Genomic DNA, 18,189 nt, shown 5'->3' on the forward strand with positions numbered 1-18,189 from the left:
TCTTTGAAGTGCAAGGCGCTCTCCTTGATACATATTTCTCCTTTTCCTGGAGTGACCATGCTGGGATGAAGGAGGATCAGCGTGAGGATTCACAGGTCAAGTTCCTTGGCTAGCGTGAGTGGACTGTGTGGAAGACTGGGTGGTGGATAAATTACTGGACGCGTTATCCGCTATTCACCTCATCACCTGATTGCTCTGTTGTGGTTTTAATAATGGTTTACCACACAGACCCGCAAAAATTGATATATAACTAGGGAGCGTAGATACGTGGTGTTCTACTTCTCCCTCAGCAGCAGGCACGGTTTCACCCCACCCAGGACCCAGCCTCTGCTCACACCCTCATTCGGACGCCCAGGTCCACATCCACATCCTCGACCCTTACCCCTAATTTTGATCATGTTGTATAATGCACTGCGTCAAAATGCTACGCAAACTGCAAGGTTTTTTGCGTATGCTTTAAGCAAAAAATTGACAGTGTAAAATGAGTACAGTCTTGTTATATAGTGTGGATCGACAGGACACACACTAAGAGTATTTTGCGTACACTTTAGCAAAAAATTGACAGTGTAAAATGAGTACAGTCTTGTTATATAGTGCGGATCGAGAGGACACGCACTAATGGTATTTTACGTATGCTTTAAGCCAAAAATAGACAGTGTAAAATGAGTACGAGTACAGTCTTGTTAAATAGAGCGGATTGACAGGACACACACTTGGGCCTATTATGCAAATGTTTTCACCAAAAAACAAATAAAAAAATGAGACAAGTTTTATTAGTTCCAATATAGTCTGTGTACACCAGTAGCAGTATACTGTATAGAACCGGTAACAGTATGCAGTATACAGCCGGGATGCTTGTGAATGCTTTGTGCACACTACTGGTCCCAGGCAGCCAAACTGATGATGCACAAAAGTGGAGTTGTAGTCCTAAAAAGGACTGCTGGGTTCTTTGAAGATGGATCCCTGCCTAAACACTACTTCTAACCTACACTAACGCTTTCTCTCATTCACAGTAGTTCTGTTCCTCAGCTAATCCAGCCTCCGTGTGAGGCGAGCATAAGGTGACCTGAGTTTTTATGATCCTAGGTCACCTGATTTGGCCAGCCAATCACTGCTATAGACGTGCACAGGGTTGGCACGACATAGCAGGAGGTGCAAAAAGCTTTCCCTGCATGTTCATTGGCTAAAAAAGCCACTAAACATGTGGGGAGGAGATGGCGAAATTTTCTCGAACACCGCATGGTGCTCGATCGAGTAACGAGTACTTTCGAGTATGCTAATGCTCCAACGAGCATCAAGTTCGGACGAGCATGCTCGCTCATCTCTAGTGACAACACAAAGAAATATTCCTGACAGTAAGAGGAATTATAATATAGCAGTAATATTATATTTTAATACCATTACCATTACTCCACCATTTACCACAGCACTTTACAAATTATAAAGAGCATGAACAGGTAAAACCAGACTTAAAAGTACTCTTCAAAGGCCCATTTTATAGCTAACAACTCCCTAGTACCAATATCGTATTTGCGCTCTGCCGGGTTAAATTTCTTAGAGAAAAAGGCACAAGGTTGGAGACTGGCCTGGCATGAGGATTCCTGGGAGAGAACTGCCCCTACTCCGTGTTCCGAGGCATCAACTTCAATAAAGAACGGGTGGTTAAGATCAGGCCGAACCAGAATCGGCGTAGTAGTGAAGGCCCTCTTGAGAAGTACGAAAGCCTCAACAGCCGCCGGGGACCAGGAGTCAACCTCTGCTCCCTTCTTAGTCAGGTCCTTCACAGTATAGACTCTTCTATAAAATTATGTTTATTGATACTTTCTTAAAAACATATAGCACAGTAGGGCACACCTAACACACAAAAACAAAACAAAAAAGCGCATGGGCAGCGAACTGAGGTTGTTGGCAATCACAGTGTGTGTTTATAGATGATTGAGAAAAATGCCAAAATGGTCTGTTACCTAGAATGTGCTGCTCGGATACTGTATCCAATATGGGACTATATGTGGGAGGCTCAAATAAAGGAAAATCGCCTCTCTTAGTACAACAGGATCAAAAATACTAAGGCAGCATTGATCACCTGGATTTTATAGGATCATTGCTCCCTATAGGAAGCTGTTGTGCGTGTTGACGCTTGTTACAACTTGGGACTTGGATTTGCAGCTCGGATACTGTTTCTAATATAGGACCGGATGCGGGAGGCTTAATGATAGAACAAGTGCCTCTCCTAATGCATCAAGGTCGGAGATTGCCAGGCAGCATTGATCATTTTGATTTTACGAGATTACTGCATCCTATGCACATATTTCTATTTTAGCATCTTAAAACCTCACAGGGTCACATTAATTATTGCACATGGTAGGATCACTGTTCCCTTTGGAGATTTATATGCATATTTCCACTTATTACGACTTAAAACTCCAACGTGTTTCCCCATGGATGAAACGGATCATCAGGAAGTAATTGTCTGTGAAATATCCAGGATTCATTTAGCTCCCCAAACTAATAAAGGCTCATAAATACAGATGAGCGAGCACACTCGTCCGAGCTTGATGCTCGTTCGAGCATTAGGGTACTCGAGATGCTCGTTACTCGAGACGAGCACCACGCGGTGTTCGAGTCACTTCCATTTTCTTCCCAGAAAAGGTTGCGCCCTTTTCTGGCCAATAGAAACACAGGGAAAGCATTACAACTTCCTCCTGTGAAGTTCCAGCCCTATCCCACCCCCCTGCAGTGAGTGGCTGGGGAGATCAGGTGACACCCGAGTATATAAACTGGGGCCGGCCGCGGCTCGCCACAGATGCACGCTGAGAGACATTAGGGAAAGTGCCGTCCTGCTGTAGCTGCTATAGGGAGAGTGTTAGGCTGTTATCTTCATCTTCAAGAACCCCAACGGTCCTTCTTAGGGCCACATATGACCGTGTGCAGTACTGTTGAGGCTGCTTTTAGCAGTTTTGCACATTTTTTTTTTTTTTGTATATCGGGCGTGCAGACCATAGCGTCCTCAGTCTGCAGTCATTTCACTGAGTATAGGGGCAGTACTGCTGAGGCAGGGACAGTTTTACAGGGAAAGAGATATGCTGGCTATATAGGCAGTGGGCTTTTTCAAAAAAACTGGAAAAAAAAATCTTTGGGCTGCCTGTGACCGTTTACTGCGTGTCTGCTGGGGGTAGTAGTCGCTCACTATTACCCAGCTAGGTGTTACTGCAGCCTTGCGCATAAGTTTTTCTGGCTGCACTGTGCTTTCAATAACCACAGTCATCCTCCAACAGGGAAATCCATATACAGGCTATATAGGCAGTGGTCTTTTTCCCAAAAATTGGAAAAAAATGCTATATTTGGGCTGCCTGTGACCGTCTTCAGTTTACTGCGTGTCTGCTGGGGGTAGTAGTCGCTCATTATTACCCAGCTAAGCCTGTGACCGTCTACAGTTTACTGCGTGTCTGCTGGGGGTAGTAGTCACTCATTATTACCCAGTTAAGCGTTACAGCAGGCTTGCGCATAATTGTTTCCTGGCTCTGCTGTGCGCTCCGTTACATGATCGCCGTCATCCCGCCAGAGGGAAAGAGTATACATATATGCGCTGCATACGGTGTCTGTCTGCTTTTTCACCTCACCATTTTAAAAAATTGAAGCAAAATACTTAAGGCCTACTACTGGCCTTTGGCCACTTGACTGGTTCTTCGCTGTGAGTTCCAGTAGCTCAGTCATACGCACCTAGGTCTGACTACAGGCTTGCGCATAATTCTTTCCTGGCTCTGCTGTGCGTTCCGTAAGCGAAGTCAGCCTCCAACCACAGGCCAATAAGCGGCACGTTTAATTACAGCGTTCTGTGTCTGCTCTACTCGTAATACACCATGCTGAGGGGTAGGGGTAGGCCTAGAGGACGTGGACGCGGGCGAGGACGCGGAGGCCCAAGTCAGGGTATGGGCACAGGCCGAGCTCCTGGTCCAGGTGTATCGCAGCCGACTGCTGCGGGATTAGGAGAGAGGCAAGTTTCTGGGGTCCCCAGATTCATCTCACAATTAATGGGTCCACGCGGTAGACCTTTATTAGAAAATGAGCAGTGTGAGCAGGATGGCAGAAAGTGCATCCAGCAAACTATCCACCATCACCACCCAGTCTTCTACGCCGTCCACTGCTGCATCCCTGAATCCTCTCGCTGCTGCTCCTCCCTTCTCCCAGCCTCTTCCCTCCCAGGAAATGACACATTCAGAAGAGCAGGCAGGCTCCCAGGAACTGTTCTCGGGTCCCGGCCTTGAGTGCGAAAAAATGGATCCTCTATCACCTGAGGAGTTTCTCATGACCGATGACCAACCTTTGGAAAGTTCCCGGGATCCGGGTGAGGAGACTGGGGACTTCTGGCAACTGTCTCAAGAGCTTTCAGTGGGTGAGGAGGACGATGACGATGAGACACAGTTGTCTATCAGTGAGGTAGTAGTAAGGGCAGTAAGTCCAAGGGAGAAGCGCACAGAGGATTCGGAGGAAGAGCAGCTGGACGATGAGGTGACTGACCCCACCTGGTTTGCTAAGCCTACTGAGGACAGGTCTTCAGAGGGGGAGGCAAGTGCAGCAGCAGGGCAGGTTGGAAGAGGCAGTGCGGTGGCCAGGGGTAGAGGCAGGGCCAGAACGAATAATCCACCAACTGTTTCCCAAAGCGCCCCCTCGCACCATGCCACCCTGCAGAGGCCGAGGTGCTCAAAGGTGTGGCAGTTTTTTACTGAGAGTGCAAACGACCGACGAACTGTGGTGTGCAAGGTTTGTCGCGCCAAGATCAGCCGGGGAGCCACCACCACCAGCCTCACCACCACCAGCATGCGCAGGCATATGATGGCCAAGCACCCCACAAGGTGGGACGAAGGCCGTTCACCACCTCCGGTTTGCACCACTGCCTCTCCCCCTGTGCCCCAACCTGCCACTGAGATCCAATCCCCCTCTCAGGACACAGGCACGACCGTCTCCCGGCCTGCACCCACACCCTCACCTCCGCTGTCCTCGGCCCCATCCAGCAATGTCTCTCAGCGCAGCGTCCAGCCGTCGCTAGAGCATCTGTTTGAGCGCAAGCGCAAGTACGCCGCCACGCACCCGCATGCTCAAGCATTAAACGTGCACATAGCCAAATTGATCAGCCTGGAGATGCTGCCGTATAGGCTTGTGGAAACTCCTCCTACGCAACCACTGTCTCGCAATCAAGATGTGTCAGCAGCAGCACGTCGCCAGCAGTCCGTGTCGCGGGGCGTGGCAGCACAGCGGTGGGCAAGCGTCAGCAGGCCGTGCTGAAATTACTCAGCTTAGGAGAGAAGAGGCACACGGCCCACAAACTGCTGCAGGGTCTGACAGAGCAGACCGACCGCTGGCTTTCGCCGCTGAGCCTCCAACCGGGCATAGTCGTGTGTGACAATGGCCGTAACCTGGTGGCGGCTCTGCAGCTCGGCATCCTCACACACGTGCCATGCCTGGCCCATGTCTTTAATTTGGTGGTTCAGCGGTTTCTGAAAAGCTACCCACGCTTGTCAGACCTGCTCGGAAAGGTGCGCCGGGTCAGCGCACATTTCCGCAAGTCCAACACGGACGCTGCCACCCTGCGGACCCTGCAACATCGGTTTAATCTGCCAGTGCACCGACTGCTGTGCGACGTGCCCACACGGTGGAACTCTACGCTCCACATGTTGGCCAGGCTCTATGAGCAGCGTAGAGCTATAGTGGAATACCAACTCCAACATGGGAGGCGTAGTGGGAGTCAGCCTCCTCAATTCTTTACAGAAGATTGGGCCTGCCTGGCAGACATCTGCCAGGTCCTCGGAACCTTTGAGGAGTCTACCCAGATGGTGAGCGGCGATGCTGCAATCATTAGCGTCACCAATCCTCTGCTATGCCTCTTGAGAAGTTCCCTGCAAAGCATAAAGGCAGATGCTTTGCGCTCCGAAACAGAGGCGGGGGAAGACAGTATCTCGCTGGATAGTCAGAGCACCCTCCTGTCTATATCTCAGCGCGTTGAGGAGGAGGAAGAGGAGGTGGAGGGGGAGGAGGAGGAGGAGCAGGGGGAAGAGACAGCCGGGCCCACTGCTGGGGGTACCCATGCTGCTTGCCTGTCATCCTTTCAGCGTGTATGGCCTGAGAAGGAGGAAGAGGAGGAGGAGGATCCTGAAAGTGATCTTCCTAGTGAGGACAGCCATGTATTGCGTACAGGTACCATGGCACACATGGCTGACTTCATGTTAGGATGCCTTTCTCGTGACCCTCGCGTTAGACGCATTCTGGCCACTACGGATTACTGGGTGTACACACTGCTCGTCCCACGGTATAAGGAGAACCTTTCCACTCTCATACCCAAAGAGGAAAGGGGTTCGAGAGTGATGCTATACCACAGGACCCTGGTGGACAAACTGATGGTAAAATTCCCATCCGACAGCGCTAGTGGCAGAAGGCACAGTTCCGAGGGCCAGGTAACAGGGGAGGCGCGGAGATCAGGCAGCATGTACAGCGCAGGCAGGGGAACACTCTCCAAGGCCTTTGCCAGCTTTATGGCTTCCCAGCAAGACTGTGTCACCGCTCCCCAGTCAAGGCTGAGTCGGAGGGAGCACTGTAAAAGGATGGTGAAGGAGTACATAGCCGATCGCACAACCGTCCTCCGTGACGCATCTGCCCCCTACAACTACTGGGTGTCGCAGCTGGACACGTGGCCTGAACTCGCGCTGTATGCCCTGGAGGTTCTTGCTTGTCCTGCGGCTAGTGTCTTGTCAGAGAGGGTGTTTAGTGCGGCTGGGGGAATCATCACGGATAAGCGTACCCGCCTGTCAACCGACAGTGCCGACAGGCTTACACTCATAAAGATGAACAAAGCCTGGATTTCCCCAGACTTCTCTTCTCCACCAGCGGACAGCAGCGGTACCTAAACAATACGTAGGTTGCACCCGCGGATGGAAGCATCGTTCTCTATCACCATCAAAAATGGGGACCTTTTAGCTTCATCAATCTGTGTATTATATTCATCCTCCTCCTGCTCCTCCTCCTGAAACCTCACGTAATCACGCCGAACGGGCAATTTTTCTTAGGCCCACAAGGCTCAGTCATATTACTTTTCTAAACAATGTTTATACATTTCAATTCTCATTAAAGCGTTGAAACTTGCACCTGAACCAATTTTTATTTTAACTGGGCTGCCTCCAGGCCTAGTTACAAATGAAGCCACAGTAACCAAAGCGATTAATGGGTTTCACATGCCCTCTTGGTTGGGCATGGGCAATTTTTCTGAGGTACATTAGTACTATTGGTACACCAATTTTTTTGGGCCCTCGCCTACAGTGTAATCCTAGTCATTTTTATGGGCTTCGCCTGCACTAATGGTACAGCAAGGTGTGTGGGGTTGGCCTACACTTTTGCTACATAAATGTAACTGGGGCCTTGTCTATACTGCAACTACTGAAATGTGAAAGAGACTGTTATCTCCCTAAACTGCTGCAGCGGGAATGTTACTGTGGCCTGTCTTGACTGCTACTACTACTGAAATGGAGCTAAGACTGTGCTCCCCCTATACTGCTGCTTCGGAATTGTTACTTGGGCCTGTCTTGACTGCTACTATTACTGAAATGGAACTAAGACTGTGCTCCCCCTATGCTGCTGCTAGTGATATGTTACTGGGGTCTGTCTAGACTGCTACTACTACTGAAATGGAACTAATACTGTGCTCCCCTATACTGCTGCTAGTGATATGTTACTGGGGCCTGTCTAGACTGCAACTACTACTGAAATGGAACTAAAACTGTGCTCCCCCTATACTGCTGCTAGTGATATGTTACTGGGGCCTGTCTAGACTGCTACTACTACTGAAATGGAACTAATACTGTGCTCCCCCTATACTGCTGCTTTGGAATTGTTACTGGGGCCTGTCTTGACTGCTACTATTACTGAAATGGGCGGTTGGGCAGCATGTTACCCAGGAGAAGTGGCAGCGGAGTGTCATGTAGGCAGTGATTGTGCTGGGTTGGAGGTAGTGTGGTGCTTAGCTAAGCTATGCCTTGCTTTTTCAGAAGTAAAAATTTTTTTGGGGGGGCCCACTCTTGCCGCTATTGTGGCTTAATAGTGGGACCTGGGAACTTGAGATGCAGCCCAGCATGTTTCCCCTCGCCTGCCCTATCACTTTCTTGAATTTCCCAGATTAACCTTAGCGGAGCATAGGTCCCATACAAAAATGCTTGGGTCACCCATTGACTTCAATGGGGTTCGTTACTCGAAACGAACCCTCGAGCATCGCGGGAAGTTCGACTCAAGTAACGAGCACCCGAGCATTTTGGTGCTCGCTCATCTCTACTCATAAACCATCTGCCAGCTAGTGTAATTTACAAAAAGCTGTAGCTCAATGGAGGCATGAAGAAAAACACATTTGTGCTTAGAGGGAGAGAGTACTGATACCATATAGGGGCCTAGATATTATGGACTACTATTAGATGCACACCCAAATCTCAGCTCCCGTAGTTTAGCACATAAATGTGCACATTAAAAGTGTAGGGGGGAGTACTGGTGCCTTGTAGGAGCCTATGTATTATGGGCTACTGTTCAATAAGTCCACAGATCACTGCTCTCAGATCTAACACCAAGCTCTTGTGAGGTTGAGTGGTTATAGTCCACCCTAAAGGAAGTGCTTGTACTCCTCCAAATACTGGTGAGCCCTAGATTGATGCTAACTAGAGCAGCAAATAATACCCCCTCATGAAGATCACCCCCCCCCCCCCCATCAAGTGCCATTCAAAAATAAAAAAAACACCTATAGCCCTGATGGTGGACTAGAGTCAGGTCGGTCAAGGGTTTGGCCACAATCAAAAATTTTTAAATATATTTTTGGTAAAAATTAGCAAAGCCCAAAAAGCGTTGGAAAGCCTTTAAATTGATGGGCTGCACCTATTCGGTAATGGCCCGAACCTTGTCCAAATCCATGCGCACGACCGAGGGTGAAATGACATAACCGAAAAATGAAATCTCCTGAACCCCAAACTGACATTTCTCCAACTTAGCAAACAAGTGATGTTTCCGGAGTCGTGACAGGACAGTACGCAAATGTTTGACATGGGACTCCCAGTCAGATAAATAACTATGAACCTGCCTAACAAATCATGAAAAATGGTGTTCATAAAGCCCTGAAAGACTGCCAGAGCATTACATATCCCCAAACGGCATGACTAAACATTCAAAATGCCCTAGCGGTGTGTTAAACGCCGCCTTCCATTCGTCTTCCTCTCTGACACGAATCAGATTGTAGGCTACCCTGAGGTCAAGTTGGGGGAACCACTTGGCCCTCACAATCTGATTTAGGAGATCCGGGATCAAGGGTAGTGAGTACTGTTTTTTGACAGTAATCCTATTCAAGGCTCTATAATCAACACATGGGCGGAGTCCACCATCCTTCTTTTCCACAAAAAATAAACCTGCCCCCCGCAGAAGACTCAAAAGAACAAATATCTCCCTTGGCCAGACTCTCCCTGATGTATTCCTTCGTAGCCTCCTGTTCTGGAACAGTTACATTATGTATTCCCCCCTTGGGAATCTTACTCCCGGGAATTAGATCTATCTTGCAGCCCCACTCTCGATAGGGGGGTAAAGCTTCAGACAGTTGTTTAGAAAACATATCCTCAAAACCCTCAATATATTTAGGTAACACGAATTCCTCACCACTAAGAGAATGAACAATCTTTACAAGTTGAGCCCCATTGGAGCAGAGCGGGGAGAGCCCAGTCAATCAGCGGGTTATCGAGAGGTAGCCATGGCAAACCCAGAACCACATCTACAGAAAGATTCTCCATCACCAAATAAGAACAAACCATTTAGGGCTTGCACCTGGTTCGCCAGAGTGGACACGGCCTCCATGTCTGGACTTAACAAAGCAGGTCGGAGAGAAAAGCCCCCAAAAGTAATGGCCAGTGTTTCTGTTACGGCTCGAAGGGAACAGATGACCAGAGGGGGTCCCAGCCCACTCCCCTATCCCTACCTACTTGTCCCCCCCGGGCTAAGCCCCAGGGCAACAACTGGGCGACGGTCCCTGCTCTGACCTAGTGACAGGGACCCTAAGGAAGAGGGAACAGGAAACGAATCCAAACTAGCCAGGTCAAAAACTATCAAGAGCAAATGACAGGGGGTGACACCAAGAATAGTCATTGAAAACCAAGTCAAACCGGGGAGGACCATACGCAGTACAAAAGGAATAACACAGGAGCGGAGTCAAAGGGAAAAATGGGTCCAAGAACAAACAGTAGGGAGCAGGATATTCGGGTGTTAGCAGGGCTAAGTCTAACCAAACACTGGCAACCTCTGCTAGAACTCAGCAGCCAGATATGGAAAAGTCCCCACCCAGACAGGGTGGGGAAAGATGACACGCCGATAGGGAAGATGATAAAACCGGCTCTCCCCGAAAGCCACATGGCTGTCCGGAGGGAACGTGTCCCCGAACGCGGAGGGCACGTGCCGCCGACGGGAACAAGCAACCACCAACACGGGGAAACCCTGACTGGAGCTACCCGCACTGACACCCACTGTGCCAGGAGGATCAGAGCGCGGACACACTCCGCCAGTGCCCCCAGTGGTAGCCCTATACCTGACAGGTTATATGTTAACAATATCTCCAGAATATCTCAAGATGTGGTCATACCAGAGTTCTATGCAGTGGGATCATAATCTCCCATTTTCTACTGGATATACGTCTAGCACTGATAGCCAAATCCGCTGATAAATTGACCAATAGGGGCTGTGTAAATAGTAAAAATCAGGAAACCCACATATTTTAGTCAAGCCATCAAAAGATTTAAGAGACAATTAAGGCTAAACTCTTCCATAATAATAAGTCTAAAAGTGTAATGGTCAAGAAGCCAAAATGTTTCATTAGAGGGGTTGTCTAAGTTATCTTGTCTCTACAAACCCCTTCACCATGCACTATCATAACAAATCGGCATATACTCACCTCTCTCTGCTCCAGCTGTGTCTCGAGCTGATGCTGATTCCTCCTTTGCTAAGTTTATTAACATGCTGCCACCCCATCCGGTTTACGAGACATCACAGGTGTTGCAGCCAATAGCAGAGGTCAGCGATTAAACACAGAGTTCTGTTATTGTCTGCAGTGCCTGTGATGTCTGGTAAATAGGTTTGGACAGCCTGTAAAAGTGACATCAGATGAGAGACCTGCAGCTGTGATGTAGGACAAAGTGGGGAGTGGGTAGAGGTGATTCTATGCTGATTTGCTTTGATACTCCATGGGGAAAGGGGTTTTCAGAACCAATACAACTCAGACAACCCCTTCAATCTTTACATGTAGAAAGCCAAAATACAAGATCTTTTTAAATCTTTATTTCATCTATGAAAAATGCATGACTTGTGTGCGCCCAGGGACAAGCCAAGAGTCCTTGCTAGATCCCTCTTTAGACTGGACCTCATGGGACAATGGAGACAAAAAACAACACCATCTCCACAGAGGAAAACGATAAAATATAAATGTAAAGCACGCCATGTTCGTGCAAATGTGAGTGCAGCAGATTATGTCACAGAAAATATATTCTCTTCCAGGGGATTTAACTTCTCCTAGCTCATGCATAAGGGAAACAAGATCATGGAAAAATCTGATGTAAGTGCTGGCATTATTCTTTCCTTTGAATAAGATTATTCTCATCTCAATCATTTCATCAAAAAAATTTTTTTCTTTCAATTAAATAGAATGTATTATTTTAAGTTGTACATATTTGTTAGAAAAGTTAAATGCAAAATGTCATTCATTGTAAAATATGAACCCTTTCCAATCCAATTTTGGATTCAGGGTTTCCTCTTTTTGCTGTTATACAAGTATACTTTGGCCTTTTTCTCATAGGTCTTTTCCTCAGCATGGTTGGGTTGAATGGCATAGCTTTCAGACGTGATTTTCTCTTCAGTAAGCCCCTATTCACTTGTCTTTCATTTCTCCTCCAGTTTGTCAGAAACAGCTACTTTACCCTTGACCTGTAGCTTCTTACTCTTCCAAGCTTTTGCTCTTTTGCTCTTCAACAGAGACCAAGCACGGAGTATTCTCTTCCATTTTATTTGACATATTCTAAGGTATTGTAATCTGCTTTGACAGGTTTTTCTTTGTTTTTGCATCTTTCTTTAACTGCATAAGGAACAAATTTCTCTCATTCCATATTCTCTTCAGGTGTGCACCAAGGACAAGTCTCTGGTGCATCTCTTCTTGCATTAGTTTTTGAGACTCTTGGATCTAAGATTCCATTTCCATTTGCCATTAGTTTGCCCTCTCAAACAGCTCTGTCTGTAACCTGTCACCTTTTGCGATTTTAACTTGTATCTCTTTAAGCTGTGTCTCATCCATGTGTATCTTGCATTCAGAGTCATGCTTGTCTTGGAATAGCACTTTTACCTCATTAGTCAGCCCAGTACACTCACTTACCAAAGCCTGTTTGACCTTTTCCCAGGTTTCTTTCACTTTTTCAGCTTGCTCTAGCTGTTCAGTCAGCTCTTGGATTTTGGTTTCATATAATTCACCTTCCTCATCCTAACTTATCTGTAACTGGGTCACCACTTGCTCGTGGAGTGGTTATTGGGCTTCTTTAAAGTTTGGTATATCTTCCAAGATCCTTGTTTGTTTTTCTGCCTAACTGTAAGCAGCTTTCTCTGATTCTAGGTTTTCCTTGAGTTCACTTATCTGAGCTTCCAATTCCATATTTTTCTTAAGAGCGATAGTCTGGTGTGCAGATGCTGCCTCTACTCTTGCTAGAGCAGTACACAATTATCCTTCCCGTTTGTGATTGCAACTCTGCAATTTGTTTACACAAGTCTGTAGAATTTCCCTCTAACTTGCAATGCGCCATCTTTTTTAAACAAACTTTTTTTTTTTTTGAAAGTCATTAAAACAGGGGTTGAAGCAGTAAATGAGAACAGAGTATACTTAGTGCAGTGGATCATCACATATAGGACACGCAGGTCCTGTGAACATTGTGTTTATGCAGTTTGGCAGTCACTAGGCTTATTTGGCTTGAGGAAGTAATAGTCTATGGGGTGTTTCGAATGTGTGTGTACAATATTATGTGCTCTATTCCATAGAGGGGCTGTGCGAATAATGGCTCACGTTGTGTGTACTTGGTAGTTGAGTGAGCTCGAGGTTGCTAAACTAGTAGCTCATATCACGTGAGCTGTGGGGTGTGCCGGGTGGTATGAGGTTGGCGTTGACTTTCCAAGCCTTGATCGGTTCCATACCGTTGATTGTAGATTGCTGGGTTTTGTTTAATGTTGAAGGAGGTATCTCTAGTGTAGCCTAGTGGCTCCGTTACTGCCACAAGAACTCATAGGTAGTAGGATAAACAAAACAAAGGAGTAGGAGAGGGGAAGGAGGAGAGGGGAGGAGAGGGGAGGGAGGGGGTGTAATGCGCCATCTTTAATTTTTAGGCTCTCATTTGCATTTTGAGACCTTGTATCTTTTTATTGGCCTTTGAAAAATAATTCTTAAACTTCTTTTTCTCATTTGCCAATTTTTCAAAGTCCTTTTCACACTGAGCAGTTCTTGCTTCCAGACATAATATGTTTAATCTTTGGCTATATTTCTGAGGTGCTCATTCTCTTTCCTGATAATGTCTATTTTTATTTTCAACTGAGCAACTTCTTTGAGAGCATCCCCCCTTCACTCTAGAGTCTTCCTGTTTCCTTTTCTACCAGAAACCCTTGCCTCACAAGAGCATCCACAACAGCATGCATCATGAGCAGTTCCTCCTGAATTCTGCACAGCTGTTCACTTTCTTCAATAGCATAGACCTCAGGGACTGCACTGACTACATCAACTATCAGAACAAGTCTTTTTCTTTGCAATTTTAATATATGTAGTCCCATGGGACATGTGCTTGCTACTAGCAACCATTTGGGCTTCACAGGAAACTATACTAACAACATAACTCTCTAGTGTGTTTTTTTGGTCGTGGACTACATGAAATGCCTCCACCATTTCTTCCCACATAGGCTGTGGCAGAGCTTCATATTCCAGCCTGTTCACACTCTGTATTCACCTGTCCAGATTGTGGAACACTTTCACATATTAATGACATTTCATGCACATGTCAAGGCATTTTATCACATAATTATATAGTGTCAGTTTTGGCAGAAACATTTTAAATCACATTTTTGTCACTGCACTCTCCAGACTCATTTCCCCTACATGCAAACGCACACTGTATAGTTTTCCCCACACTAACCTGCAAAAAAATGTTTTTATACATTTTCCATGACTTTGCTTTATCAGTAACCCCTTGTCTTTTGGTGTTGTTTTAAATGCAAGCACTTGCAGCTAACAACACCTGTAACATGTTTGCAACTTTGTCACAGTTCTCAAGTGCCAACTGCATCCATTCACGAAACCTTGTAATCATCTCCCCATTCCTCAAACTTGACATGTGGAACTACCTTCCCCCACCAGGGTCAGGAGTATCAGTAGCAGTTTGCATAATCCCTTTAAAGCTTTAAAATAATGGGAAAGAGGTACACTAAACCTGCAGTGCCAGGGAGACTCACTGACTATTCCCTCCTGGTCCCCATGGCAGCAACGGAAATGCAGATCCCCAACCTTACAGTTCTGAACCGGAGGGAAAGGTCTCAAGTACTCTTGTACGCTACTTCCTGCCCCAAAAATTCACAACAGATTCCTCACCACCTGGACCAGCGGTCCATGATTCCATGCCCAGAGAAGGCATCAAAAGAGGGGCCCAACTGGCCTCCCCCATGTGAAAAAGCCTGGCATCCAAAAAAAACCAATACCACTATCTCAGAGGTACTAGTCATGGAGGACTTTTTCTGCCACCTCCATTCCTACTCAGAATCAGACAGCCCTCTTACCACAAGTACCTTGAAGGATCTGCTACTATCTCTGCAGAAAAGTATTTCCCTCGATATACAAAAAATCTCGAGTTAAGTCCAAGCTAATATTAATAACCTTTCCTCTCGTACTGCACATGTCGAACAGAAATTGAGAGAATTCACAGTGGCACATATCGAGCTAATCAATGCGCATGGCGGGCTAGAGGAGGACATAGCCCAACTGCGAGAAAAGACCCTAGATCTTGAGGACAGGTAGAGGAGAAATAAGCTTAAATTTCAACGTATTGTGGATTCGGTGTTACCAGCTGACATCCCCCACTACCTACACAAGGTGTGCAGACAATTCTTGGAGGCCAAAGCAGCAGTTCTGGGAGCAAATATTAAGTACAAGGGGCCTTTCCCACTAAACTCCTGATCTCCAGGAGCAGAACAGTACATGTCACATTATCAGTGGAAGAAGGCTTGTCTCTCCTAAAGCATGGGATATTTCTGAGTCCCTTACATGGCCCGGAAGATCCCCTTAAGATCAGACAAGAATAGTCAACTGCGGGCAAACAGGATTGACACGCTTAATTCAGGTTTTTCCAACAATGAAGGTATCTGTGACAAAATCTGTCTGTTCCCTCTTATTCTTTTTTTCTCTACTTCCGCAATTACTGAGCTATTTTTCGATAGTTTGATATGCTTTTCCCCCCTAATACCCATTCACCCAAGCCCAATTAAGAATGGGTGAACAATATTTTGTGGCTTTTCAGCCTAGTAATTATGTTCATTTTTTTGTTTGTTTTAGTTTTAGTTAAAGATGCTTTTCCATTCTACCAGTTGTCTTACTTCCCTGGTGGTCCATGGTGGCATATCAGCATCTAAGCTACCCATAAATCATGCCTGTTTTCATTTCATTACTAAATGTTAAGGGTCTGAACAGTCCCTAAAAGCACAGTTTGCTTTGGCCCGAGGCCCCCAGACTCCGTGCGGACATTTTTTTTAGTGCAGGAAATGCATTTCCTGAAAGACAAACACCCCACGTGAATGCACCCCATATTTCCAAATTAATTCTTAGCCTCAAACCCAGAAAGAATGTATGAGTGTTCACAGCTATAAGTTACTAAGTAGACCTTTCCTTACGGAATCTATACTTGGATCCAAGGGATGTTTCATGATCTTGGTCTGCGAGATAAACGCTGCCATTTAAACATTAGTGCAAGTGTATTTTACTCCTAAATGACAAGACAGATTCTTCATGCACATTCGGTGTTCAACAGGCCGATGGACTACTGTTCTTTTCTGAGATGTTGAAGGCTTTGATCGTCATCATACCTAAACCGAGAAAGGTAAGCTTTCATCCCATCTCCCTATTTAATATTTCACCCCCCCCCCCCCCCCACACACACACACATCAGTGACGTCGGATCAGGTGGGGTTAATTCTGCAGACGCAAGATTCCGCAAGATTCCGACAGTACCCGGAGGTTTTTGGATCTAGTTGGGATGGCTGAGAGGGATGGGACCCGTTCTACTCCTGGCATTGAATGCTGAGAAATGTTTGACCAGATACACTGGGGATACTTGAGTGCTACCCTCGAGAAATTTGGTTTCTCGGGGCCCATCAGATTGACCATGCTTTCTCTGTATTCTGTGCCATCTGCTTGACTCTTCTCCGCCGGGTTGTATTACCCCCTCGTTTGCCATCTCTAACGGCAGTAGACAGGGTTGCCTTCTCTTGCCTTTAATATTTACTCTCCTCATGGAGCCGCTAGCAGAGCAGATCAGATGTAATGAGGACATACAGAGAATTAAAATAGCTTCAGAAGAAAATAAGATAGGCCTTTATGCAAATAATGTTATACTGGCAATCACAAACTCCATTACTTCTCTCTCACAGGCCCAAGATACCTTAGTCCACTTTGATAAAGTCTCATACTACAAAGTAAATAACACAAAATCTCAGATGCTAAACATTGGAATAGGCACAAAAATTAAGCAAATTATAATGCATTCATTCCCATATGCTTAAAAGGAAAACTCCATACCCTATTTAGGTATCAATATTACATGTCCTAGTTTTCTTACCTTTGCAAAACATTATCTACCTCTGCTTATTTATATCCCACAAGCCCTAAATAATTTTTGCAAACAATTTACATTTTGGACAGGTAGAATAGCAGCAGGTAAGATGAATTTGCTGCAAATCCTTTAAATCTTCAGAACAGTAGCGATCCCCATTTTAAGTACCATTCTTACTAAACTCCAATTCATCATTAATAAATTCATTTGGGGGAAGCCCAGGCCAGAATCAAAATTATTTTCCCTAGTGAAGCCATATAAGCTAGGAAGTATGCATGGCATTAAACGATATTTTGCTGCTGCAATACTTGACCAGATTAAGCAGTGGCAGGTTGCCTTGTCACATTAAAAAATGGGTCTCCATAATGGTCGCCTTGATTTCCCTTAATGGGTCACTGTGCCGTCACATGCCTTCTCGAGCTTAAAAAAGTTTGACCCACACCTGGGAGCATTTGGTCTCCACATTTCCTATGTTTGTTTCAGCCTTGGTCCTCCCTCTTCGCTTCCTCTCTCGTTTAATTGCAGACTTTGATTTTTGGGGTTTGGAAGATCGCAGGCATTAAAAACATTGGAAACCCCTTTAGGGGCAGCGCCTTGATGGATTTCCCCACATTGAATCAATCATTTGAATTATCTAGAAAATTAAGTTTTGCCCACCTGAGGTTGAGATATGCCTTATAGTCTCTTGATGTTCAGAGGCCAGTGTTCCCCAAGGCGGCTTTCATCTTTTTTCCCCTCTTTACAAGCAGTACTAAAGGAATCTCCACATTTCACCACAACTATTTTTCTGTTGACTTTCAAAATAAATCCCCACAAATGAAGCTGTGGGAACTGGATCTTAGGCAGGACAATAGCATGGAAGATTGGAACTGGGCTCTCATCTAAACAAAGAAGGTTTCCCACGGTATTCTTGCAGAAGATATTCCTGTGGTCATACCTGGCGCTGGCGAGGCTTGCTAGAATGAATAGAGATGTTCCTGAGATGTGTTGGAGAGAGTGTGGGGTGAAGGGCACGTATTTCGACATGTGGAGGTCATGTTCACTTATCTGTTTTTTTCTGGAATGTGGTCTTCAATTTCATTTATTCTGTAACACTCCAGTTTGTAGCCTTGGATCCAGCACTAGCTCTTTGTTTACTGAACACTAACAGACTGTCCCCCTTTTACTCAGTCCTCACTTCTCATATGTTTTTAGCATCTTAGTTAACGATTGCTAGACACTGGAAATTGACTGGGGTTCCTTGAATCTCAGAGGTCATAAATCGGTCAATCAAACATTTCACCTGGAAATTTATTCC

The 18,189-nt window shown here is 46.0% G+C and overlaps 1 protein-coding gene across 1 annotated transcript in view; it reads left to right on the forward strand.

Moving 5' to 3' along the window:
• The first annotated feature begins 9,760 nt into the window (after positions 1 to 9,760).
• Positions 9,761 to 18,189, forward strand: part of LOC136613188 (olfactory receptor 5G9-like) — a 62,052-nt gene continuing 53,623 nt past the window's right edge. Inside the window, exons 1-3 of the mRNA XM_066594028.1 lie at positions 9,761 to 9,907; positions 12,025 to 12,072; positions 16,092 to 16,160. Of these exons, the coding sequence (XP_066450125.1) occupies positions 9,761 to 9,907; positions 12,025 to 12,072; positions 16,092 to 16,160 (264 nt within the window). The remainder of the gene's footprint in view (positions 9,908 to 12,024; positions 12,073 to 16,091; positions 16,161 to 18,189) is intronic.

Source organism: Eleutherodactylus coqui, chromosome 2 (assembly GCF_035609145.1).
Source record: "Eleutherodactylus coqui strain aEleCoq1 chromosome 2, aEleCoq1.hap1, whole genome shotgun sequence".
NCBI lineage: Eukaryota > Metazoa > Chordata > Amphibia > Anura > Eleutherodactylidae > Eleutherodactylus > Eleutherodactylus coqui.